This window comes from Narcine bancroftii, chromosome 10, assembly GCF_036971445.1.
Source record: "Narcine bancroftii isolate sNarBan1 chromosome 10, sNarBan1.hap1, whole genome shotgun sequence".
Classification (NCBI taxonomy): domain Eukaryota; kingdom Metazoa; phylum Chordata; class Chondrichthyes; order Torpediniformes; family Narcinidae; genus Narcine; species Narcine bancroftii.
In genome coordinates, this window is record NC_091478.1 from 16,490,444 (window position 1) to 16,517,387 (window position 26,944).

Below are 26,944 nucleotides of genomic sequence, written 5' to 3' on the forward strand. Positions count from 1 at the left end.
GGGCCGTCGGCTCCCCCACCGGAAGGACGCCGGCCCCCGTCACGTGCCTTGATCTCCCCACGTGCTCCCCACGCTGCGGCCCCTCTTGCAGCGCCCTGACGGGTTCGGTGCTCGGCCATGAGCTTGGACAACTTATTCGAAGAAATCCTCGTGACGGAACAGAAAGCTTTGGAAAAAAGACAGTTCCTGCAGAGTGGTAATTAAGTCCCATCTTTGACAGGAGGGCGACGAGCAACCTCCGTGCCTTTACCCCCCCCCCCCCACCCCAAACCCCCTGCAAGCAGAGGTCGGGGAGCCCTCCTGTAGGAGGCGGTGTTGACGCTCCTCTCTGGACTGGAGCTGAATAGTTTGGAAGGGTTTTTGCCCTCTCTCTCCTGCCTCTTTGAGTTCCTCCATGGCCAGTGAGTGACCGCCTGCACGGCCAGTGAGTGACCGCCTGCACGGCCAGTGAGTGACCGCCTGCACGGCCAGTGAGTGACCGCCTGCACGGCCAGTGAGTGACCGCCTGCACGGCCAGTGAGTGACCGCCTGCACGGCCAGTGAGTGACCGCCTGCACGGCCAGTGAGTGACCGCCTGCACGGCCAGTGAGTGACCGCCTGCACGGCCAGTGAGTGACCGCCTGCACGGCCAGTGAGTGACCGCCTGCACGGCCAGTGAGTGACCGCCTGCACGGCCAGTGAGTGACCGCCTGCACGGCCAGTGAGTGACCGCCTGCACGGCCAGTGAGTGACCGCCTGCACGGCCAGTGAGTGACCGCCTGCACGGCCAGTGAGTGACCGCCTGCACGGCCAGTGAGTGACCGCCTGCACGGCCAGTGAGTGACCGCCTGCACGGCCAGTGAGTGACCGCCTGCACGGCCAGTGAGTGACCGCCTGCACGGCCAGTGAGTGACCGCCTGCACGGCCAGTGAGTGACCGCCTGCACGGCCAGCGGGCGACCGCCTGCATGCCCTTTCACTGCCATTCAGCAGCCTGGCTATGTTTGCCGACCGGTATCAAGGACACAGTGGCTGGGTTATTTAAGGCTAGCTGTCCTCTTCAACTGTCTAAGAAATGACCGTTCTTTGTAGTAACCCATACCCTATGGCTCTCTGCATATGCTTGCCAAATTATTTCATTTCCTTGAAGAATGACAGTAATCCTACCTATTGATAAGACTAATGGAATACATACCACATCTGATGATTACTGAATATCATATTTGTCAGAATCACAAATGAGTCTCTTTAAGATCGGTGACACGACAAGCTTTATTCACAAGTCTGCAGAGTTGGACTCAACCGGCTTCTTGCCAAGTCAAGCCCTGATACATACAGTGCATTGTTTTTTATACAATTTGCTTGTCCTTCGGCATCTCCACTACACTGCTTTAATTGGTTAGTTTTTGCAGAATCATCCTGATTACTGTTAGTCACGCACACTACGATCATTCATGACCTCTGCTCACACCAAATTCTGTTTTTCACTCTTTATCAATCTTTGGCTCCTGCATGTCTCTCTGTAGTTAAATTTGTTGCAAGTCTGTTGTAACATTTTCCAGCTAAACTCTAGTGGTTAGCCCCCTTTTATGACTAATCATCACATTTTAACTTAAACCCTTTTTAACCCAAATTCTCTATCTATAACAATATTAACTTTAAAATTCATGGGAGAATTTGCACAGTCAGATTTCTACAAGCCATGTTATTAGTAACTTCACTGTGTCTTTGATACCAAGAGGTATGATCTATGGAGCCTTGGCTCCATGGTTGATGTTTCTGTAAGTACCTTGTCTTCTTTAGGCTCAATAGATTGGTCAGGAAAGCTAAGGCTTGGTCTTATCAACTTGGCCTATGGACCCTACTTGCATTATTTAAAACACAAAACATGTCCATGAGGACTTACCGTCCATGTAGTGCTGTTGCACTACACTGAAACTAGATAAACACAGTTATTGTAAATATATAATTACCAAATATTTATAATTCAGAATTTCCTCACCACTCACCAAGGCATATTAACCATGTTATGTTAGTTATTCTCTTTGAAAAATCTAGAATTTATTGGGCAACAAATGTCTTACATTCTCAAATTTGTCAATACATTTTTTTTGTGTTTCCATTCATTCAATACTAAACTGGATTTACCTTTCTGGATGTTTTTAATCTTGCTCTTGTCTGTCAAGCATATTCATCCAAGACCACCAGGAATGGGAAAGCTGTTATCATGTTTTCTCTCGAGAAAGTCAGAAAAATAATATGACTTCCAGGACCACTGTGGCCAAAGAAGAGGGTCTCAAGCCTAAAACATCATTTATATAACTATTGCCTCCCATGGATGCTGTAAGATCTGCTGAGTTCCTCCAGCATTTCTGTGTTTTAAATTTAGATGCACAGCCACAACCCCACACCACCCAATTATACCCTATTGACCTATACCCCCAATACTTTTTTGAATGGTGCGAGGAAACTGGAGCCCCTGGGGAAAACCCACACAGACATGGGGAGAAACTCTACAGACAGCGCAGGATCTGAATCCCAGACACTGGCGCTGTAAAGGTGTTGTGCTAACTGCTATGTTAACCGTGCTCATCTTCAGATTTTTGTGTTTCACTCAATTAAAACCTACTTGTTTAATCTTTATTTGAGCTGCCTTGATTGTGGAACACAATGCTGCAACTCGTGCTTCTTTGCTCCTTGGTCTGATCTAATCAGTCTAGTCTTCTATTTCTTTCTCCCTCAAGTCATTGATTATCCAGCTATTCCAGGATTAATTAGTATTTGCCTCACTTAGTCAATGGATATAAAGAAAGTCTGGATTGTTGTTGGAAAAAGTTGACTGTTCCAATTGAAAATACCATTATGTCTAGGATTCCTGCACATTCCTAATGAAATCTGGTGTAAGTTAAAGTTCAATTTCCATGCATTCATTTGGTGCAGGATCCAAGAGCCCATTGATTTCACTGGAATTGATTGAACTGAATGAGGTGCAGTGAGTGGGTAGGTGGTTATTGAGCAGAAAATAATTTCCTTTTCATGGCTCAATGTGGTTTTACAGTTTTAATTATAAATTTTTAGTTTCTTACATTTTTCAACTATTTTATATAATTTTTAATTATTTTAAAATATATTAAGGAGTATCTGAAAACCCTGAGAGCTGACAGTTTTGTTGGCTGTAAAAGCACAGGGGAGTTTTGGAAGCATGATATCTTGACTCAATGCCTCTTCATTCACTTCTGGGACATTTCAGACTTGCAAGACATACCTTCTACAATCTGATTAGTTGCTTTCAGGAAGCAGAAACAGCAGGTGATGGATCAGAGCCACTGAAATTTGCACCTTCTCCTATGCTCCTTATTGGATTTATTAGTGACAGATTTATAGTTATGATCTCTAAGTTTGAAATTGCTTTTTGCTGTGCATTTAAGAGAGTACTGTAGTTTAGAATTTTCTTTGAACCCTCTGAGTGTAGGAGTGGTTTAGTCTGTATGTTGAATTGCATGGTGCTATGTTTGTTTTTATAGATTTTGCAATCCAAATATATGAAAAGAACAATCAAAAGTGACCTTGCCATACAAATCATCAAATTTCCCTTTTTCACTGTATGCCCTTTACATCTGTTCAGACCATGAACGTGCAAATTAGAGGCCAATTTGAACACATGCTGCATGTGTTCTTGCTTTCTATTTTATAATTTTCAACATAGACACATACAATCCTGTAAATAATTAACAGATCAGGCAGTATGTTATAATAACAAATGGAGAGTGAATGCTTCAGGTCAAAGGCATGTAATTTTTTGTTATGAATGTGCAGCGTGCAGAAATCTCAATGCAGCCTCAGTATGACTTGAAGGCAATCTTTCTGAGTAGACTGTATCTGCAAACTTAACTCAATTAATGTGACTATTCCATATTTCTCTCATCTCATCCTGATCTGTCATTTCAAAAAAAAAATCCCTTAATCTTAGGCTTGGACTCAAACAACACGACCCCCCCCCCCCCAACTCCAGCCACCCCTCACCGGCAGCAACAACTGCCAATAATCTGCAGCCCAATCTGACCCAACTCAAAGTGACGATCGCATACCCTTATTTCTGAGCAACGTGCTCCAATGCGGAGGTTTGTGTCATTATCATCAGTTCATTGTGGTGCACAAACATGACAGTTATGTCCCAGCCCTGCTCCCCTTACCTGGAACATCTGGCAAATAAGTGCTGCTCATTCCACCTTCCGAGGGAGTTCACTGCCGTCATGCTGGTCGCACAGAGGCTAATGTCATGTTGGCACTGGAGGGACAGAGGCCGGGGATTATCAACCACGAGGCAGCATATATTGATGCCTTTCAGATCATTTTAAGGGACTTTAATCAGGCCAACCATGAAGAAGACTGTAATAAACTGCCATCAACACATCACGTGAGACCAGAGGAGCCAACACACTCGACCACTGCTACACCACCATGAAGAATGCCTACTGCCATACCACGACCACACTTAGACAATTTTGATCACCCCGGCTGTACCTCTATAAGACCTGTGTGGACGAGTGTGTCTCCACAGGAGCATATCAATTTGTTCCCCAACCAGAAGCCTTGGATGAATCAGAGGATTTGCAACCTGTTGAGGGTGAGTTCAAGGGTGTTTAAGGCCGGGAATCCAGATCTTACAAGAAGTCCAGATATGACCTGCAGAAGGGTATCTACAAAGTAGCAATTCTGGAGGAAGCTAGAGGCGGACAGATAAAAGCTGGCTATGACAGGGAGTGCAGGCCATTACAGCCTACAAAAGCGGTCAAAGACTATAGATGGCTGTGATGCATGCCTGCTTTGAGATGAAGAACCAAACAATGTTTACTAGTATCCCTGAAAAGACTGAGAACCCAGTGATATCTGTCTCTGAAGGCGACATCAGAACATCATTCAAGAGGGTGAACCCTCACCAGGCATCAGGCCCTGATGGTGTACCTGGCATGGTACTGAAAATTTACACCAACCAAACTAGCTGGAGTGTTCACGGACATTTTCAACCTCTCATTGTGGAGTCAGAAGTTCTCACCTGCTTCAAAAGGGCATCAATCATCCCAGTACCCAAGAAGATGGTGAGGGACAAACCTGACTTCCCAGCATGGGTGTCTTGCTTTGAGGGGGGGGGGGTGGAGAAGACGCTGATCTCTGCCCCTGTGTCCACAAGGTAATGCCACCCTGAGTGCCGTTCTCAGTGGCTGACTGTCGTAGCAGTGGTGTTTCCCAGATTGGAGTAAGGTGGATGGCAGCAGCAGGCTCCAAAACCCCATTTCTGATGGTAGAAGCACCACCACTCCGAGTTTGAGTCTCCATCTGCTGCGGCTATCATAGGCATCCTCGAGTCGCTGGGTGTGATGTGGCATCTAGATCAATAGATACCCCACCATAGTGCTTGGCATGCCACAGGACATCATCACGGGCCACTAACCTGTGTGTATTGCTGAAGTCGTTGTCCGCGAGGAGTAGGTGGATATCTTCCAACATCTGTTTGAGAAATATCTGCTCAAATTGTAAACAGGGCCTGTGGCCGTCCATTAACGCCAGTGTATTGTTCATAAGGGCGGATGGCCATGTGGAGCAGCTGTGCCGTTCGTTTGCAGCAGAAAAGACCAAAGGTGTAGATAAGGAGCGCCTTAATTGTCTCATTCATGTCGGCGGCTGATGTAAGAAGTTGATGATTCATCCAGCAGTCTCCTGGTCAAGTGAACTGACCACGTAGTAATATCTTGTGGTGTCTGCGGTGATAAGCCTAACCTGAAACTGGCCCTCAGCCTGTTCGAACCAGACTAAAGGCTGTGAGGTCCAAAAAGTTGGCAGCTTCAGAGAGACTGTGTTCTGAGCGCTCATGTTGTTCATCGTGGGATCAAAAATGCCTTTTTGGACTGTCGGGGTCACCACTGTGGTTAGTGGGCGGTGCAGCAACTGAAAGGAAAAAAAAACACACAGAAGCTGTGAATGGGTTGAACCAACCAACTGACTTTACTGGAACTTTCTGAGACCTTATCAGCACAACTCCCATGATCCCACCAGGACCATTATGATGTCAGCCTGCACCTCCGTAACCTGTTCGCTTGTGGATCAATGCAGTTTGCTGCAGAAGTTCATTGGATAAATCTGGACTAAATTATATTTGATACCTAAAAATATTTCAATGTACAAAATGGGAAAAATGTAATGCATTTTAAAACTGTTATTTTTGGAAATACTCCGCAGGCTAAGACTAGGCAGCATCACATATGAGTCAGAAAATTGTTTCAGGTCAATCATCTCTTGCTAGTTACCTCAGTTGTATGAACAAACAAGATCTGTGATGGTGCATTTGACATTTTGAATTAAACATAGAACACTGGAGCACAGTACTAGTCCTTTGGCCCATGATGTGCCAACCAGTAGAAACCACAACAAACTAAATCTTCCTTACTTTCCTTACTTTACACCCATAACCTATTTTTCTTTTATCCGAGTCTTATAAATAAATCTCCCTACTGTACCACCCTGGCAATGCATTCCAACCGCCCACTATTCTTTGGAGGGGGGGGTGGGGGGGAGGAGAGGAATGAACACAGAGCAAAAAACATACCCATGATGTCTCCTTTGAGCACAAGGAATCATCAAACTTATTTTTTGCTTTAATGATTTAGTGTAACAAACTATTTGAATATATTAACCAAGAGAATTGAATAAATTAAAGAAGATTTCCTTAATGTGGCTTGTACAGTACCTTTGTTTTTAAAAATATTTAAAGTAAGCACCAATGAGCATTGATAATCACATTGCCATCTTTGATTTGAAACATAAAGATGCAATTATTTTGATTGAAGCTCTGAGAAATGAGAACAGAAATAATGATCTTATTAAAGAATATTGATTAAAAAATACTTATTTTTTAAAAAACAGACATATTACACAGTTGTCTTCCAGAATGACACTTAGAAATGCTGATTAAACAGTAAAAAGTATGAATTCCATTTTTTTATTCTGGATTTAGAGATGTAGTTATATATTATAAATTGCACCAGCCCTTGGAGAGGGAGTTATCAGCGTTCAAAAAATGCACATAAATCATCTGAGCTGCAGAAATCAATTACATCAGGTTACTGCATTCTTACTATTGAATTATTTTGTGTATTATAAATTCTAGTTTAATCTGCTTGAGAAAAGATTTTATAAAAGCAGCCGGATTATGCAAATATTTTATTTCTTCTATCCCATCATATTTCTTAATTTACTAATTTTACATATTATGCATTAAATCAAACTTGGATTGTTTATTAAATTTAGTTCTCATTGTTTATATTTCAGTGAAATCAGAAATTATTAGGTGCAATGAAAAGCTCAGAGATGTCACTGAGAATTTACATAAAAACAAAGTTATGTTGGAATCAAAGGTAATTGAAAAAGTTATTTTTCAAAACTTTTAAAAAGTAGTACACATTGTAAAACTTGGTATTTTATGTATATTGTGATATTGATAACTGTCTAAAGTGGTTGTCAACAAATAGAGTTTGCAGCATCAACCTTTCTCAAAACCATTGATATGATATAGAAATTAACAGAATCCTCTTTGACAGGAAATAATTCCATTGGACCAGTGTTATTTTAATATACAGTAGAAGTCCAAAAATCCAGATGGCATAAATCTGGAACACCCAAGAATCCGGCTTTTCCAAAACTCAAACCCTTTTAATTTAGCAAGCATTTGAGTGCGTGCGTGTATGCGTCATGCCACGGATGTACAGATTAGATTTCTGATTTCTTGTCAGAGTACATACATAAAATCACATACAACTCTGAGATTTTTTTTCTGAGGGGGAGGCAGGATTACCACTTATGGGTAGTGCAAAAGAAAACTGTACACAGCTTATACATGTAAACAAATAAAGAACTGTAAACAGATAATGAATGTAAACAGACTATGCAATACAGAGAGAATTTAAAAAATAATAATTTAAGGACTCTTACTTGTGCACTTCATTGAGTCTCTGATTGAGTTTATTGTTGAGGAGTCTGATGGTGAATGGGGTAGCAGCTGTTCCTGAACCTGGTGTTGCAAGTCTTGTGGGACCGATACCTCTTTCTGATGGCTGCTCCAACCATATCAGCAAGCAGAAAAAAAATTGTTCCTATTTTTGTCGTGTAACTTTATTTTTCTTTAAAAGTGATTGCTTTGATAAATGAGGCATGATGCATTTGCTAATGAGTGAACAATCAAAATTTACCTGTTCATCTCTTCTTTATTCCTCCTTAAATTTGAATTTTAAAAGTACTGCCTGATATTTCATAAGATCAGAACCAACCTAATTCCTGAGCAGACCAGATTTTTGTACTTCTGAATGTACACATATTTTCCAGTATTAAATCAGATAATTATAATCTTGAAAAATACATAGCATACAGACATTTTGATGTATTCTGAACATTATACAGATGACATTGTCAATATATGGTTCTATTGAGTTTCTAGCATGGCTATGAGAAATTATAGAAGTGGCAAATTAAAGTCGTCTTGGACAGTGGAGGGTAAAGGAGGAGGAAGTATCTTCTGAGAGCTCCTTCCTCTGCCTGTATGAGGAGTGCTATCAGCAGAAACTTGTTCTCTTTCAGAGATGATAGAAGGCTGTCGTTTTCTGCTGTCAAAGATCCAACTTTACACCCATGCTTCCACTGCTCTGTGTGTAGTGGAGAAGGTCTGTCTCTTAGTTTTTCCATGGGCCATCAGATTATTAACGTCACATTTTTTAAAATCATGTGCTTCTACATAGATGGAGCAGGAAACTGATCTCCTGAGTAGACAATAAAGATTGCGGGCCACAGGTTTGTGGTTGCAGGCAAACCAGAAATCTCTTATGGAACATCGTAGAGCTTAATTCCTTCCTTGGCAAGGTTATTCCATTGTTTGAAATCCTTGAATTAGGTTAGTGGGAAAAGTCCTCTGCAGCTGCAAAGATGGCGAAGAATACTGTATATTTTCTCCGAATATAGTTCCAGTGATGCCATGGAAACTTGTAATCATTCAGGGAAAGCAGCAGCCTTGAATGCTAAGAACATCTTCAATAGTCTTCATTGCTTTCTGCTTTTTTTTTTTTGCAGTGTGTGTTAAATTTCAAATAGGTATAAAAGCAACTCCAATATTTTGTCAACCACACACAAGCTGTTGATTTTTAAAAAATCCCCTGCAAGGTAGCCTCCAGGTTGAAGATAATCCTGAATTAGAAATATATTCTGATCCTCCTTGAATCATCATTTTACAATTTTGTTAATATCCACATAACATTATGGGAACTTGTTCACCACAAATAGTGTAACAATTTAAAAAGCCATCTCCTTGACATCTTTCATCAGGATTTAAGTATAGTCATTAAATACTCAATGACAATGGTCATTTTTGTGGATAACCTCCAAACCCAGAAAGTGGGTAACAACACAGCATTGTTGCCACATTCCGTGGTTGATCAACGTAGCACCTCTTTGAGAAGAAATCAACACTTCTATAGCTGCAAATAAAACCACTATGTTGTATCCTTGTGCATCACCTTATACTACCCATGTCTTATATTTCTATGTAGGACTCTCCCAGTGGCTGCAGTCAGTCTATTAGGTGATCTATTCCTTGTCGTTAAAGTCACTGCAAATTGCCAAGAAAGATGAATCCAAGTGGCTCTTATTGTTGCTGGCACAATTTCAAATTGTTCCATCTCATCATGAGTGGCAGATGTCCAGCAATGAAGAAGGACACTTGTAATAATTGTGCTTGGAACATAAATCTAGATATCCTGAGAGAAGATGGATGGAACCATGGTGTTCAGCTGGTTAAATAAATCAGCTGTTTTAATCTACTTTGATGGAGTATTACACCACAGTCCACTATCTTGAAGAGATCTGAACTTACTCCATACAATTCATACCTGAGCTGGCTTTTGCTTGTGTAGTTGAAATTGAAACCAGAAGGCACTGCAGCATAATTAGAACCACAATTGTTGAAATTGTTCATATCCACGGAAATATTGATGGCTCAGAAAACTTGTGTAAGAATCTGATTTTTGATATCTGCACAACTTAACAACTGAATCTGATCGAACATTGGTTCTGATAGAGTAGTCAATTTTCTGAGATGCTTTGAAATTTTCTAAATGATTTTCTGATAATTATAATAATCAATTGCTGCAATTCTTCCACAAGTAGAGAAAAATTGCCTGCTATAATTTAGCATGAACAAAGGTGTATTTTTAACAAAATATTATTTGGCATGTCTTTTCACTTTGGTCCTTGTTGATGTTCTGCCAAAATAAATGATTGCAAATTCTCTACAATTTTATTGTTTTTGTTTGCTTATTTCATTATTTTAACATAATGAGCACAGCCATAAGCCCTTCAGCCCACTCTATTGTTTGCAATGATATACGTATGTCTCGCTATTCCAAGCACATTCATATATCTGTCTTGATGCCGTTCAAATGCTACTATTACACCTACATCTATCACTACTCCTGGTTGACCATTACAGGTACCTATTTCTCTGTAAAAACTTGCTCCATACACCTTTAAAATTCTACACGTCACACCTTCCACCAATACTTTACTTCCCTCCTTAAAAGCATCTTCTAAAATGTGACATTTTTACCCTAGTGAAATACAGAAGGTCACCTCACTGGTCAAACAGGAAGCACCACACTTGTAGCTAACAAGTTGAAGACACTTGTCGATCAAAATCAGACCTGCCTATAGACTAAATCATCTTCTGATTGGTCATCCCAATCACCTTCAGTCCATTAGTCAATACCTGGAACAGGCTCCTGCCATGGCGTATAAAATTTGAGCATGTGCTCTCTTTTTCTCTTGAAGACCCCAGGCTTGGCTTGAGGCTGCAGACAGTACTAAAGCAACTATTGTAAGGTGCATAAATATGGGGTGGGGGGTGGGTGGGGGGGGTGGTTCTCAATTCTTGTGCGCAAGAGTGACTTGTTCACCTAGTGTCTTTATTCTGTGTGCTGTGCCTATACGTCAGGGGGTGGCAAGTACTGTTTGTTTTAACCCTCAGTAGTCTTCTGGGTATTTCTGGTTTAGTTACCTTGCATGCTAGTGAAATTTATTTGAGGGTGTGTTTTGTTTGTAGAGTTTACTCCTGGTTGTAAATAAAATTCTTGATACTAACATGTGTCCAGGTTTGTAGCTCCTTGAACTCTTAGAATCTGTTATCTCAACTCTCCTCCCCACCTAGGGGAAAACAATCTGACTGTTTACCTAATTTATTGCCTCTTATAATTTTATAAATTTCTGTCAATACTTTCCTCAGCCTACGATGGTCCAGAGAAAACGATCTAAATTTGTCCAACCTCTCCCTATAACTTATAACCTCTTAATCAGGCAAGATTCCAACAAACCTCTTCTGTACCCTTTTCAAAGTCTCCATGTTCTTACTGTAATGGGGTGACAAGAAATGTACGCAAAACTTGTTAAGTGCATTCTAACCCAAGTTGTATATAGCTGCAACATGACTTTTTTGACCAACAGAAACAAGTATGGATTTCTCAAAGTGCAACTCCTCGCACTAACCTGAATTAAACTCCATCTGCCATTTCTTTGTCTCTATCTGTAACTGATGTGTATCCTTTTCTAATTTTAATTGTGTTCTATACTGTCCACAACTCCCACCAATTTTTTTTTGTCATCTGCAAATTTACTCAACTGCCCACTTACTTTTTCCTTCAAATCATTTATATCTATCACAGACCACAAATGTCTCAACACCAATCCCTACAGAACACCATCTGTCACGGACCTCTAGCCAGAATGACACCCAAAAAGTGTATAAATTTGTTCAAACATCCAATTGATTTGTGACCAATGGAAATGTTATCATTACTATATGACTACAATATTTTAAGCACAGAAACTAGTCATTTCACCTAGCAATTTTTACCTTTATAATTGATAACAGCAGATTTTTGTTATCTAACCCTATTAGCATATGCATTTCCCATGCATATTTAGTTTCACTTTTGAAGGTCTTGTGTTACTTCCTTGCATAACATCATGTGGTCCTAAATCTTAAGCCCCTTTGAACATTTTTTTTGCCATGTGTAAAATGTACCTTTAATCTCACTCATAAATTTTTTTAAAAACAGCATCGAAGGATCCTTATTATCCATGTCTGCAGTACAATCTTCCATAATACTATCAACAACCCTTCTCTAATGTTAAAGAGAAAAAAAAGCTCAATTTGATACGTGGCCTAAACAGGAGAGGTTATCAGCCCCCAGCCGGCCTTTTTCATACTTGAGTGTGCAAATAATCATCACTTGAATGAATAAGTCAGAAAATAATTGCACCTAATTCTCTATGACTCAAATTTTTGAAAAATACAGCACAATGATACTGAGATCCTCTTTTAATGCAATGTTTTTTTTTTAAAAACTAAGATACTCATTGTCTTATCGGTGCCTTAGAAAGACTGTCTAGTGCACACATGTCAAACTCAGGCCCGTGGGCCAAATTTGGCCCGTGATATAATTATATTTGGCCCGCAAGATCATATCAAATATGTATTAGAGCTGGCCCGCTGGACACCACGCCAGTATAGCGCATGCACAGCTAATACTACAAATCCCAGAATGCTTTGCAAATGCATTAGCCCCGGCCTGCTAATCGCCCCCACCTCCTCTCTACTTTTATTAGCATCTGTGACCTGTCGCCTAACTCACATGTAATAAACCCCTTATGAAAAATGGCCAAACGAAAGACAGAAAACAGGACCTTTCAAGACAGGTGGGAGTCAGACTATATGTTCATCATTTTAAAAGACAAACCTGTTTGTCATTGAAGCAAGTTGTTTTTTTTTTGACTTAACCATATAACCATTTGGCTTGTGAAAAAAAATACATTTAAAAGGAGCTTAAAGGCTATAGAGAAATATTATTTATTGAATATTTTATTTCTCATTTGTTAATGCTTCTTCTGGAAAGAGTTTAACCAAAATTATTATTAAACATTTATTTTAATAAGAAAAAGTTTAACATTACATATGTTGAAAGAAGAGAAAACATGCAGATATTGTTGAAAATTTTCAATAAATATTTAGTTTGGCCCACGACTTAGTCCAAGTTTTTAATTTTGGCCCTCTGTGAATTTGAGTTTGACACCCCTGGTCTCGAGCTTTAGTAGTGTTGAAAAATGTATCTTTCTTCATTGTGACTGGGATACCAGGTACAGGATTTAATGTCTCAGCAGGCTGTTGTAAACCAGCTTCTTGCCTCATTTCACCATGCACATGAATCTCCATGAATTTTAGGTGATATTCAATCTTCAACTAACCAATTAAATATTATATGTGTATTTATTAAAAGATAAAGGATCTTTCAGAAGAGCTTTTCCATTTGGATCTGCTGAAGAAACAGGAAGAGGGCTTGAAGAAGCAAAGGGAGGAGATGGCCAAAGAAAATGAAATCTACTTAGAAGCACTAGTAAGGCTTCTTAATTCTTAATGTATTTAAACTTTGTTAGTAATATAATATTTCAAGTCAGTAAGGTATAATAAGTCAATCAATTGAGCACAGTTAGTACTTCTACTACGCTTTCTCTTATTGCAATAATAATTCTGCCAGTTTCGTAGAATTTTTTTGTCAAAACATGCCTCTCTCTCCACAGGTGCATATAAACCTCTTGTGTGTTTCTTTTTGGTAATTTTTAAAGTTGGCTTTTTAATTGTCAAGGTTCAGCCTTGTCTTTTTGTACAAATACTAATGTTTCTTTGGTTTCAGATCCTCTGTCAAAATACAAAGTTAAGAGGAATTGAACTTTGATATGTTTTTGTGAAGGCTTTTAAGTTAATTCTATTAAAACTAACATTTATTTTATATTTCAATACACAAAAGTGTTTGGGATCCTCGACATAACTCATTACACCTTGATGAGGGTCTCAGGTCCAAAACATTGGTTACATATCTTTGCTACATAAAGAAAGCTGCATGACCTGCTGAGTTTCTCCAGCACTTTTTTGTATTGAACTAAATTCACCCCACTTGAAGACTTTCTTGTTTAATTAAATTGATTTTCTATGCCAAATTAGCCTCGTGATCATTTTCATGCAGCCTCTATGATCCAAATCTCCCATGGTATTATTCCATAATTTTGATGAGGGATAACTACGTTAAGTTAAAATGGCAAGTGTCATGGAGGATTTGGGATAGGACTAATATCAACATTGTATTTAACTAACAATCACCTCAAGAAGGACTGGTGATAAAATGCAGAAAATTGATATTCCAGTGTGAGGAAAAAGCTGTGAGATGTCTATTCATCCTTGCATTCTGCTATATAATTTTTTTGCTCTTGTTAATGCTGTCAGAAAAAAAAGCACCCATTTGAGTTCAGGTGACTGGAAAAATATGCAAAAGGTAGATCACCATACTTCGCAGCTCAAGGTGGAGCGTTAATAGATGAGCCTTGAAGTGGGACACATTTTGAAGGGGTTGAGAGTAAGGAAGAATTTGTCTTCCTAAAAGGAATCATTGATTAATACACAGAGCAAAATATGCATCCAATGTACAGAACAGAATTTTGATAATTGAAAAATTGTTTGGCCATAAATCCAGATTGAAAAGATCAGAACATGATTTAACTCATTCGTCAATATTTGATTTGTGATTTCTATTAGTCTTGGCGGAAATGTATAGAAGAGCAGATGGTGGAAAAAAAAATGGAGTTTCAAATCTTGATGAATTATTATCCCATTCAAATGGAAAATATCCAAAAAAATGTTTTCTCTTTTATCAGGAGGAGAAGAGGAGGAAGAACACAGAGGAAAGGAACAAATTTGTTAGAGAAATTTCAGAATTCAATGCTACATATGATCTCATAAGCAGCAGAATAATTACGATTGAAGTAAATGCAAAGTCAGAAATATTTGACTTGGAAACAGAAGCTAAGTACCTGAAGAGCGGTTAGTCTTTTTTTTGTTACATTCCATATGTTTGTGTTGTCCAATTTGAAAAAATAGATTTTACATAATTTTTTTCCATTAAGGTTTAGAAAATTAATTTAAAAACCAAAAATGTGCATTTAAAATTCAGTCATAGAGTTTTCATAAAGCAGAACTGGTAAAAGTGAGAGTATCTTAATTTTACAACACTCTTGAGCATGGTACAACATGCAGCAGAGACTTTGTGGATTCTAAATAGAAAAGTGCATTGCTGTGCCTCTGTGGTAATCCAAATATATCATATCTACTGGTATTCCTTTATATATCCTGTTTATTACATCCTCCTAGAACATCAATAAATTTGTCAGTTCCCCTTCATAACATCCAGTTAACTGTGCTAGATTGCATTATGATGTTTTGAATATCCTTCTACTACATAGTTAATAATAAATTCTAACATTTTTACAATCTCATATATTAATCTGATTAGTCGTAAGTTACTTGCATTGTTCCCCTACTTTCTGGAATAGAGGTTGTTTCTCTATTCATGTAATATTTAGAATCCTATTAATACTATTAGAATGCTTTTAGTCTCTCCTTACATGAAATTTTGCAATTTCCTTATTTCCCATCATAAATTCCCTAGTCACATCCTCTAAGCAACCAACACATTAACTATTTTTTATACTCCTGCAGCATCCCTCACTGTCTATTTTTATATTTTTTGCAGGTTTACATCATAAATCTATTTTCTCTCTTATAATCATCCTGCACTGGTTTCTAAAAAAATTCTCAGTATTCTGGCTTAACACTAATCTTTGTTGAAAAATTACAAAATTCTTAAATATCTTTCACTGTTTATTTACTCTTTTTTAAAAAACCTATTTTCCAAGTCTATTTTAGTTATCTCTGCCTTTCTATTAAAACTAATGTCTTAAATAAATTTCCATTTCTCAAAACAACATGAAAGTCTTTCAAATGTGATTATTATTTGCCAGAGAATTGTTTACAATATGATCATTAAGTAATTCCACCTCATTACACATGAGCAAATCTAAATATCCTGTTTCCTAGTTGGTTCCGTAATGCATTGTGCTGAGAAACTGTCTTGAATAAATTCTAAGAACTCATTCTTCAGATTTCTTTTGCCAGTTTGGTTTGTTCACTCTTGGGAAGTTGCCATGGCCCACTATTGGCAATGACTGAGTAATATTTTCAAGTCAAAGGCAGCTCTGTAAGAAACACATCTTTATCTAGTTTAAAGTATTTTATTTAATATTTTTAAAGACCTACATGGAAACACACTAGGGCCCACCAGTAAGACATGGCCCACTGGTTGTGAACCATTGTTGACCAGCAGATAAGGCAATTCCCTCCCCCCCCCCACTTTTTTAGTTTCATTTTAATGACTTTATTTTGTATCCAGTGTATAAATCGACCCACCCCCCCCCCCCCCAATTTTGTGGGCTGTCCGGGGCCTCCCAGGATCAATCCAAAAATTTTTCAAATTCCCCAAAGCTGTAAATTAAATAAGTTAAAAATAACCTCTGCGTACCAGGCAGTGGCAATGGCCCACGGAGCTGGAGCAGCGACATTGTGCTCCCGGCACCACGGCCTAACAGGTAAGAGCGGCAACAGTAACCTCGGTCCCAGGTAGGAGCGGTTATAGTGGTGCCCAGCAGTGGGGAGGTGTCGGGGATTAGTGGTGCTGGCAGGGGGAGGTGCTTCCAGCATTCACTTGTACGCCGAATCTTTTTCTTGTTGAATTTTAGTGCTCAAAAGTATATCCGGTGTATAAGTTGACCACCCCCACCCCTTTTTATTGAGAAATTTTTTTAAGGCTTCATGACTCAACTTATGCTGAAATATACAGGGTAGTTATTGTTTGGTGGTCTATAGACTATTCACTCTATAATTGGCATCTTTCCCTTTCTTATTTAAACCCTTATGCAAGCAGATTCTACATCTTGACTTTCTTAAGCAAGAATGTTTCTCAGTATTGCACTGATCTCATCTCTTATGAATAGGGTTCCAACTCACTTTCAATGACATTGTGCACCCCAGAATGTACAATTCCCAGCATTGTCACCTTGTACAATAATTATTGCCTGTACAATCGTTATTAGTTCTTTCCCCATTGTTCCTATTTATAGCAAACATGAAAACTGTGCATTTATATAAAGAACTTTTCTTTACTCCTTTTACTATTCCATTTTTTTTCCCACATTTTTGTTATATTACAGTTTTACCGTTATTTACATTTGGCACGCCAGTTAACTTGCTAAATTTCTAAAGATTGTGTGTTTTTTCCACTTTTTCAACAAAAAGAGCAGATAACCGTGAGTGTGGGACTGGCTTTGGTAGCTGACAAAGAGAATTCAGAAAGATTGACATTTTGGAAGGAAACAGGCACAAGATATTATTGCTGCATTTTGTTGCCAGTAAGAAATATTGGGCTGTAATGGGCACCTAAACTGAAAATGATGCAATATTTCTCAACCAATGGCTTTTCTGTCAACAAAATCACAAAGCAATTTTTTCTTGAGTATATATCCTGTAAAACTTGCCATCGTTCTAACAATGAAACATGGGACATAGCTGTTCAAGATAAATGTAACAAAATAATTATTTTTAATTATTGTGAATCACATATTTACAGATATGAAAAACCTTGAACAAAAAAACATTCAGTTAATTGATCTCCAACAAAAGAAAAGTGAGTTAAAAGAAGAACTTCTGCAACTCCAGGACAAATTGCAAGGTTTTGATCCTATTGAATTCAATGTTGTGTTTTCATAATTACCAGTAACTTAGTACATGTGATTTAAAAACTTTCAAACCAAAATTAGAAATAATTTAAAACAAATTAGTTTTGTCCACAAGTATTACTGCACTGGCAAATGTGGTACTTGGACATCCCCTCCTGAGGCTGGGGTTGTAGATCAGTCACCATTATTGGATACCACAATCTGTTTGTGTGTGTTTGGGAGTGAAGGGAGGTGAGGGAAAAGATTTCCCAGCACTTGTTTTGTGGGGGGAGGGGGGGGAGGAAGGGGAAACATTGGATCACCAGTTGAGTTGGTGAGCTAGGGAAGGGTAATGTGAATAGGAGATTTGTATTTGGGATGAGAGGATTCCAATCAGGGAGTTGGTACAAAAGTAATTGGCATCTGTGTTTTTTTTCTGACTTCATTGCACTGAATAGAGCAGGTGGGGGAAGAGCACTCCTCCTTCCCACCATGAAAGTTGTAATTGGGAAGCCCATTATTATTGGATGCAATAGAATGGAGTGGGGTGGGGTGATGAATGAAAGGGGAGGGTGTGACTTTGCTCATCAGAGGTCAGAGAAAAGATCACAGCTGTGCTTAGGTAGGACAGATCAGAGGGTTTGTCTACTGAAGCTAAATTGGTGAAACTGAGGAATGGGAAAGGTATGACCACACTTATGGCGTATTATAGACCGCCTGATAGTCAACAAGAATTAGAGTATATTTGTAGAGAGAGAGAGAGAGAGAGAGAGCAGACAGCTAAAGGAAACATAAGGTTGTGATAGCAGGAGATTTTAACTTTTCACATATTGACTGGGACTCCCATACAGTAAAAGGGCTGGATGGTTTGGAGATTGTCAAATATGTTCAGGAAAGTTTTCTAAATCAATATAGAGAGAGTGCAATACTAGATTTCCTATTCAGGAACAAGACAGGACAGGTGATAGAAGCATCTGGAGTAGAACATTTTGGCATTGGTTTCAAGTTAAATGGAGAAGGATTATGTCTGGGCCTCTGGTTGAGATTCTAAATTGGAGAAAGGACAATTTTGAGGAAATGAGAAAGGATCTACAATGAGTGGATTGGGATAAGTTGTTTTTGGGCAAGGATGTGTGAGGTACGTGGAAGATCTTAAAAGGTAAGTTTTGAGAGTACAGAGTTTGTATCTTCCTGTCAGGATTAAAGGCAATGTTTTCAATGGATATTGGAGATCTGGTTCAGAAGAAAAGAGAGGTATACAGCAGATATAGGCAACACAGAGTAAATGAGGTATTTGGAATATAACAAATGCAAGAAAAACCTCAAGAAAGAAATCAGGAAGGCTAAAATAAGAGATGAAGTTGCTTGGCAGATTATGTGATGGAAGATCCTAAGGGTTTCTCCAGATATATTAAGAACAAAAGGATGGTAAGGGACAAAATTGGTCCCCTCGAAGATCAGAGTGGTCAGCTATGGCATAGAGCCAAAAGAGATGGGGGAATCTTAAATGTATATTTTTAATGGTATTCACTCAGAAAATTGGCACAGAGTTGAGGGAAGCAAGGAAAACAAGCAGTGAGGTCATGCTTGCTGTCTTAAAGCAAAATAAGAATGCATAAATCCCAAGGGCCTGACAAAATATTCCCTCAGACCGTGAGGGAGGCTAGTACAGAAATTGCAGGGGTTCTGCCAGAAATACAGTATTTAAAATGTTCTTAGCCACAAATATGGTACTAGAGGATTGGAGGATAGCTCACATTGTTCCATTGTTTAAAAAAAGCCTCCAAAAGTAACCCTGGAAATTGTAGGCTATTGAGCCTGATGTCCATAGTAGCTAAATTATTGGAAGGTGTTCTAAGAGATCGGATAACCAGAGACTGATTAGGGATAGTCAATATGGCTTAGTGCATGCAAAGTTGTGTTTAACCAATCTTAGTTTTTTGAGGAGGCTACCAGGAAAGTTGTTCAAAGGGAAGGCTGTGGATGTTGTCTTCCTGGACTTTAGTAAGGCCTTTTGACATGGTCCCACATGGGAGGTTAGTCAGGAGGGTTCTGTTCTCTTTTTCTTTTGGGAGGAGGGGGATGTATGTAATATGTGATTAATTGACTTGTATGAATCTTTGATGGTTACTATATGTTTTTTGATTTCTCATGTTTGAATCTATAAATAAAATATTTTTTAAAAAATTAGTAAACTGGATTTGAATCTATAAATAAAATATTTTAAAAAAATTAGTAAAATGGATTTGAAGATGGCTGGACAAGAAAAGCCAGAGAGTAGTAGGAGATGATTGCTTCTCAGATTGGAGCCCTGTGACTAGTGGTGTGCCTCAGGGATTGGTGCTTGGATCAATGTTGTTTCTCATCTGTATCAATGATCTGGATGATAATGTGGTAAAATGGATTAGCAAGTTTGCAGATGACACAGAATTAGAGGCAATGTGGGCAGCGAAGAAGGTTTCTAAAGCTTAAAGAGATATCTGGACCACCTAGAAAAATCATTATTTAGAAAGGGGAAAGGCAGTAAGATAGAAGTTATATCAGTGAATATCTAGGCCCAAGCACAACACTCAGTAAATTAAACAAAGACTGCAGATGATAGGATAGAGTGCCATACACAAATATGCTCGAGAAACTCAGTGCGTCACACAGCATCCACAGGAATAAAAGATGACCAAGGTTTCAGGCCCAGATCCTTCATCAGGTATAGCAAATCAGGCACGCACCTGAATAAAAAAAGTAGTGGGAGAAGGGACAGGGGGAGCAGTACAGACTTGCAGGTAGGTCATAAGTGGATACAAGTGAGTGAGTAGAAGAGATAAAAGCTGACAGGGAGAGAGGGAGAATGGCCCTCTGACAGGAGAAGGAAGGAAGTGGGTGAGGAGCAGAAGGGAAGGAGAGAGAGAGATTCCAGGGAGGAGGTTAACATAAATTGGAGAAGCCAATGTTAATGGCATCTGGTTAGAGAGTTCCAAGACCGAATACAAGGAATTGTTCTTTCAGTTTGTGGGTGGCCTCGATTCGGCAGTGCATGAGCCAAGAATAGACATCTCGGTGTGGCAAAGATGTGTGAAATTGAAATGATTGGCCTCTGGAAATTCTTGCTGTTGCAATGGACAGAGTGAAGGTATTCAACTAAACTATCTCCCAGACTGTGACCAGTCTTGCTGATGTAGAGGAGGCCAGATTGGGAGCACCAGATGCAGGAAATGAACACGTATTCAGAAGTGGTTTTGCTTCACTTGGAAGGGCTGTTTGAGTCCTCAGAAATGTAGGTTCAAGTGTAACATTTCTTGTGGTCATGAGAGAAATTGCAGAGGGTAATTTGTTGGATGCAGTAGGTGAGGACCCTTGTCAGGGTGGTAGGGACCAGGGAAGATGTGTGAGAAATGGAGGAGATGCAGGTAGGGCTAAGTTAATGGCAGTAGAAGTGAAACCATGTTTTAGATGTCCTCTTTTGTCAAAAAAACATGGCTTTCCCTTGAACAGGCAAAGTATAGAAAAATATAGATGTAATGCAGGAAAATGAGATTATTGCAAATGGGCAAAAAGGTCTGCATGGCTACAATGGGCCAAAGAAGCTGTTTGTTTTGCTGTACATCTTTATCACTACTTCAGCTCAGTGACTGTTGAAATCTTCATTCGTGTCTTCCTCCCTTTAGATATAGCTTTTATTTCTGACTGACCTCCCTTGTTATTTTTTTATATAAACATGATGTCACTTGGAACATTTACTGCTGGTTTCCAAAGTCATACTAAATATCATCCATAACGAACCAATTGTAAACATTGGCTCCCATTGCCTCAATTTTAAAATTCTCTTCCTTGTTTCTAAATCTAGAACAATCCAGGATAATTTGCCTCTAAGAGCCTTGATGAAGTCTCAATGCTTGAGCCTCCTGTATTGCTGACGAAGCTCTGGGAACCCATTCTGAACTTCTCAGTCTCTTCTCCTTTCAGACACGCCTTTTCTCAACTTCCCCATTATCTTATTGCTTTGTGTAAGACCTTGTTTGGTAATGTTTCATTGAAAATTTTGGCATGCGTGGTCCGTTTAAGATGCTCTATATAAAAGTTGCCATTATGGTAACGTCAAATGGTCGGAGCCCAACATTGCAAAAATCCAGAAGAGCTTGGATTTAGTTTCAACAAGGCAGCATATTTGTGTTACTGTTTAAGTTAATATGACATAACAGAGCTAACAGATTAACCTCTTGCATATTCTAATAGGAGGTCTTTGGGTATTAAAAGCCAGGCAGAGTTGAGTCTCATTAGAGTGGTTGAATAGATTGGTTATGTTTGAGGCAATTTCTATCACCTGCTGAGTGTTTTAGTGAAGAGCATTGAAACCCTTAATATCAGGTATCAGGTGCATATAGGGACATATGAGTTCTCATTATTTACTATATGGTCATTTACTGGCTGGTCAATGGAAATGCAAATAATCTCTGTTATTTTCAGGTCTTGAAGATGAGCTTACTGCACTGGTTTATAGCTCAAAGATTTTGGAAGCAGAAAGATTAAAAGTATGTCAAAAGCCTCAGACAGATGATGAGTTTTTACGGTATGCTCCACTTGGTTTTAATTATGCACAAGCCTATATTTTCCTTCATACCTCTTGATTTTATTAATATAATTAATTTCCCACTTATATAGGTGTGTCCTAATCTTGCCACAAGAACGATGTTGCTTTTTATTTATTGATAGATTCTTACACTTGTTATTTTTGGCATGAAACAATTTTGCAAAAAATATATTGCTACTTAAGCAATCATTGTTGTTCAGCCCCAATTGTACATCAGAAGTTTTCTGGTTGCAGTGATTTGTTAAGGTGTACTTGGATTTTAATGCTGTGTAGTTGAAACTTTGGGACATTATCTCATTTTGAGGATGTGGCTGATGTACTTCCTGCCTTCTACAGGCAGGTTATGAAAGATGGTGGAAAACGAAAATGAAATACTATGGATACTGGAAATCAATAGTAACATTTGAAAATATTGTATATGCTCAGCAGGTAGGCAGCATCTGGGGCAACAAAAACAAAACTGGTATTTCAAATGAATCTAATTTGAGTTTAATGGAATAGTTTCTTCTGGCCTGGTTTAATGAATATTGAAAAAGTTCAATGATTCTTGGAAATAGCACCCTACTTAGTCAAAACCCATCACCAGCATAAAGTGGGAGACAGGTAGTGGGTGAAATCATGAGCAAGGTGGGGGGCAGGAAGAAAAATTAGAGAGAACACCTACTTTCTAACCTTAGCACTCACACTTACCCCCATGAATGCACCAGTGGTTGTAAACCTTTTTCTTTCCACTCACATACCACTTTAAGTATTCCCTATGCCATAGATGCTCTGTGATTAGTAAAGAATTGCTTAAGGAGGTATGTGGATGGAAAGAAAATGTTTGAAGACCACTATTTTAATCATACCTAATTGACTCATTATGTGCATGGTTTCATAACTCCAAAGAAAATTGGTCAATGACAATTTTTCTCAAGCAAATTGTTTCAGTAACAATTGGGTCTAGAGCAGTGATTATCAACCATCCCTTCCCACTTACATACCACCTTAAGCAATCCCTTAATAATCATAGAGCACTTGTGGCATAAGGATTACTTAAAGTGGTATGTGAGTGGGAAAAAAAGGTTAAGAACCTCTGTGTAATGGCGGGGTGAATCGTCAATTACCTTGGTTAGCTTGCCAGTCATCAAAAAATATGGTGACAGATTAGCAAATGAAATTCATTTGTGGAATTCAATTTCAGTATTTATAGTCCACTCATAATGTAGGTTAACATGGGAATGTTATAGTGAGCAGGAAAATGTAATAGCGACATTGAAAGAACGCTCACAATTTATAGTGAGCGTGGGAATGTTATAGCCAGCATGAGACTGTAATAGCGGCAATGAAAGAATGCGCACAATTGGAATAGCTCTTTGAACCGAATCCCATGGTATTCCAATCAACAGGACATTCTGGCTAGGGCACTGCACCTTATCAGTGTTAATTGCCCAGACCTGTTCCCTGAGAGAGAAGATTAATATATTAAATGCATCTGATTTTAAACAACATTAGAAGTAAAATCCTGTTCAACTCTGAAGCCTGTCTTCGATTTATTTAATTGATTCCTTTCCAAAGCTTGTTAATGTGTTGCAGCAGGATATCATCTATATATTGGGTGATTGACACTCCTGAGGAGGTTGATTGGGTGTTAATTGTGGGAGATTAACTGTGGCAGATACTGGTATGTGTTTTGATCATGCCCCATTTAAATGCAAATTGCTTTTGTCAGTTGGAATTTAGAATACTACACCCGCGCGGTGTATGCATGTGCGTGTCATATGAAAATATTTTTACACAACTTATGATTTTCTGCACATTACATGCGTGAAAATATGGTACACTGTTTAACCTGCTGAGTTTCTCCAGCATTTTATTTTTACATCCATAATCTAAATCATTTTTAAATCATAAAATGAAGCAGCCCCAACTGAACCTTGGAGAACACCACTAACAAATGACAGCCAACCAGAATATGATCCCTATATTCCGATCTCTGCTTCTTGCCAATCAGCCAATGCCCTACCCATGCTAATATGCTTCCTTTTATACCATGGACTCTTGTAGCCTCATGTGTGGCACCTTGTCAAACCCCTTCTAAAAATTCAAATAAACAACATCCACTGGCTCTCCTTCATCTAGCCTGCTCCTTACTTCAAAGAATTTCAATAGGTTTGTCAGGCAAGACTTTCACTTCAAATACTCCATAACCTCATCCTTGACAATCGACTCCCAACGTCTTCCCAAGCATTCAAGAACTTGATCTGAGATTTCTAGGACACTGGCATCAGGGAGGCAATGTACCATCCAGGATGCTCGATCTCCACAGAACCTCTTATCTATTCCCCTAACTATGGAATCACCTATCTCTACAGCTTGCCTTTTATCTCCCTTCCCTTTTTAGCCACAGGACTAGACTCCATGCCAGAGTCCTGATTGCCATGGCTTGTGCTTGGTAGGTTGACCCCCTCAGCAGTGTCCAAAATGGTATATTTGTCATTCAGGGAATACCAAGGAGTGTCGTGCACTGTGTGCCTGTTTCCTTTCCCTCTCTTGACTGTCACCCATCTTTCCTCCTTCTGCCTCCTAGGTGTGATAGTGTCCCTGTAAATCCTGTCAATTATTCCCTCTGCCTTCCTAATGATCCGGAGTTCATCCAACTCCAGCTCCAATTCCTGAAGTTAGTTCGTCAGGAGCTGCAGCTAGATGCACTTCTCTTGGATGAAGTCATCTGGGATACTATTGGCTCCCTGACCACCTTCAAGAGGAGCATTTCCCTGCCTTGGCTGCCATGCACACACGCGCACACACTCACTCTGTATCCCCCCTCTGTTCCTTTTGGATTTACTGCCACTTTGCCCTGATATGCTGGTAATGTGGCTCCTGAGGGAGGCAAAAAAACTGTGGCCAATTTCAGGAAAAACATTGGGAAATTCCTCCCCGACTTCCTAATGACAATCAAGTAGAGCTCCAGGAGATCTCTGAAATTTGTGATACATACTAGAAAGACTTATTCTAATATTATTCTCTCTAACAAACATAAATTTCTCTTGCTGTCATTGAAAAAGGCTGACCCTATATCTCCTATTGTTCTTGAACTTTGGCACTTACCCCATATCCCCTCAGATAGAACAAGAAGAGTGTCTATCTTTCTCATTTGCCACCCTACTAGCCTCCACATTCAACACATTAACCTCCAACACATTCTCCAACTTCAGTGTAATCCTACTACCAGCCACATCTTCCCCTTGACACCTGTTACATGAGATTTAAATCAGGTTCAGTGGTTTCACAGAGAAGCGAGTCCAAGCACAGGCTAACAAAAAATAATCTTTATTATACAAGTGGGGAAATAGTAGCAGGGAACAAAACAACACTTAATACTAAAAACTATGTAAGTATTCATATCAGTTACAGTGATCTCTGATACCAGTGGCAGCCTTTTCTCTCTTTTTATTACACACATGCTGTAATATTCAGTAATTAGCATACTCTTACAAGACAGGGACATCAACACACACTCCTGATTCCCTGTACCAACAGGTGTGGTTCATTGCTGTATGTGGTAGACTTTTAAAGTGTAGCAAACTGGGAAGTCCGGCCCAAGTAAACAGTGATTTTAAAGGGAACACTGGTCAGATGTGCACTAATTGGTGGGCAGAGACCAACCTTGATTGGCAAATGATACAACTAACAACTAGGTGGAGAGGTTATGTGACCCTTCACAATCCATAGTCCCACCTGGTTTCAGATGGAGAAGCCACATGACCCTCCACAATCCACACTGCACCACCCCTATCTGCTTTTCTCAGGGATATTTCTCTATGACTCTCCATAATCTGCTCTTCTCTCCCCACCCACCCATCTAGCCCCTTAGGTACTTCCTAATATCGTAGAATATGCAAAATATGACTCTATATTCCCCCCCCCCCCCCCCCGACTGACCCCACATTTCCATCTAGGCCACAAATAGTCCTTCCAAGTAAGACAGGACTTTACATTGTCCAATCTAACGGTTTCCAAGACAAGGTGTAACTAATGTGGCCTTCTTTACGTTGGTGAGACCAAATGCAAATTGACTAACTGCTTCATCAAACATCTACTCTCTGTGGTTCTCAATTTGAGTTTCCTGCAGCCAACTATTTTAACTCTGCCAACCTACAGGAAGTTTAGGAACAACCTATGGAAGGTTATCTCAGCAGCAAATGGGCAATTCCGAGGGAAGCTGGAGACATTGGAAATTCGCCAGCTTTGGATCAGATTGAAAATGTTAAATCCTATGTTGTGGCTGTTTCTCATTGATAGAGAATTTTATTGGTACAAAAGAATAAGAAACAAATTTCCAAATTGACATTCAAGTTAACATACAGGGTTTGAAAGTTAATTGGCGTATCTGAGCAGCAATGGGCTCGTGAACTGGAAGGGCCTTTTATTGTGCTGTACATCTAAATTTAAAAATATAATATTTTCTCACTTCAAACTCAAATTGATGACATAATCACACATTGAATATTTGCGTTTAAGTTTGTTTATTTTCACATTATCCTGGGTACAGCGAGAAGGGCTCATCTGAAAGCAGACTAACAAATTGTCTTTAACATTCATACAGTTGTGTAAAGAGCATAGTGTTACAGTGAAAAGTACTAAGCAAGGGCATCGTGATAGCACTGTCAAGGGGTTCATTCAGGGGCTGCAGGGAAGAAACTGTCTAATC

The 26,944-nt window shown here is 39.3% G+C and overlaps 1 protein-coding gene across 4 annotated transcripts in view; it reads left to right on the forward strand.

The window, feature by feature from the left end:
* Positions 1-16: 16 nt before the first annotated feature.
* Positions 17-26,944, forward strand: part of ccdc172 (coiled-coil domain containing 172) — a 37,528-nt gene continuing 10,600 nt past the window's right edge. For 2 of the 4 annotated variants that reach the window (XM_069900026.1, XM_069900024.1), the window contains exons 1-6: positions 17-196; positions 7,305-7,390; positions 13,346-13,462; positions 14,775-14,940; positions 17,579-17,680; positions 22,128-22,230. In XM_069900026.1, coding sequence (XP_069756127.1) covers positions 118-196; positions 7,305-7,390; positions 13,346-13,462; positions 14,775-14,940; positions 17,579-17,680; positions 22,128-22,230 — 653 coding nt within the window. In that variant the 5' untranslated portion in view covers positions 17-117. The remainder of the gene's footprint in view (positions 197-7,304; positions 7,391-13,345; positions 13,463-14,774; positions 14,941-17,578; positions 17,681-22,127; positions 22,231-26,944) is intronic. The other 2 variants (XM_069900027.1, XM_069900028.1) reach the window with 2 other exon arrangements.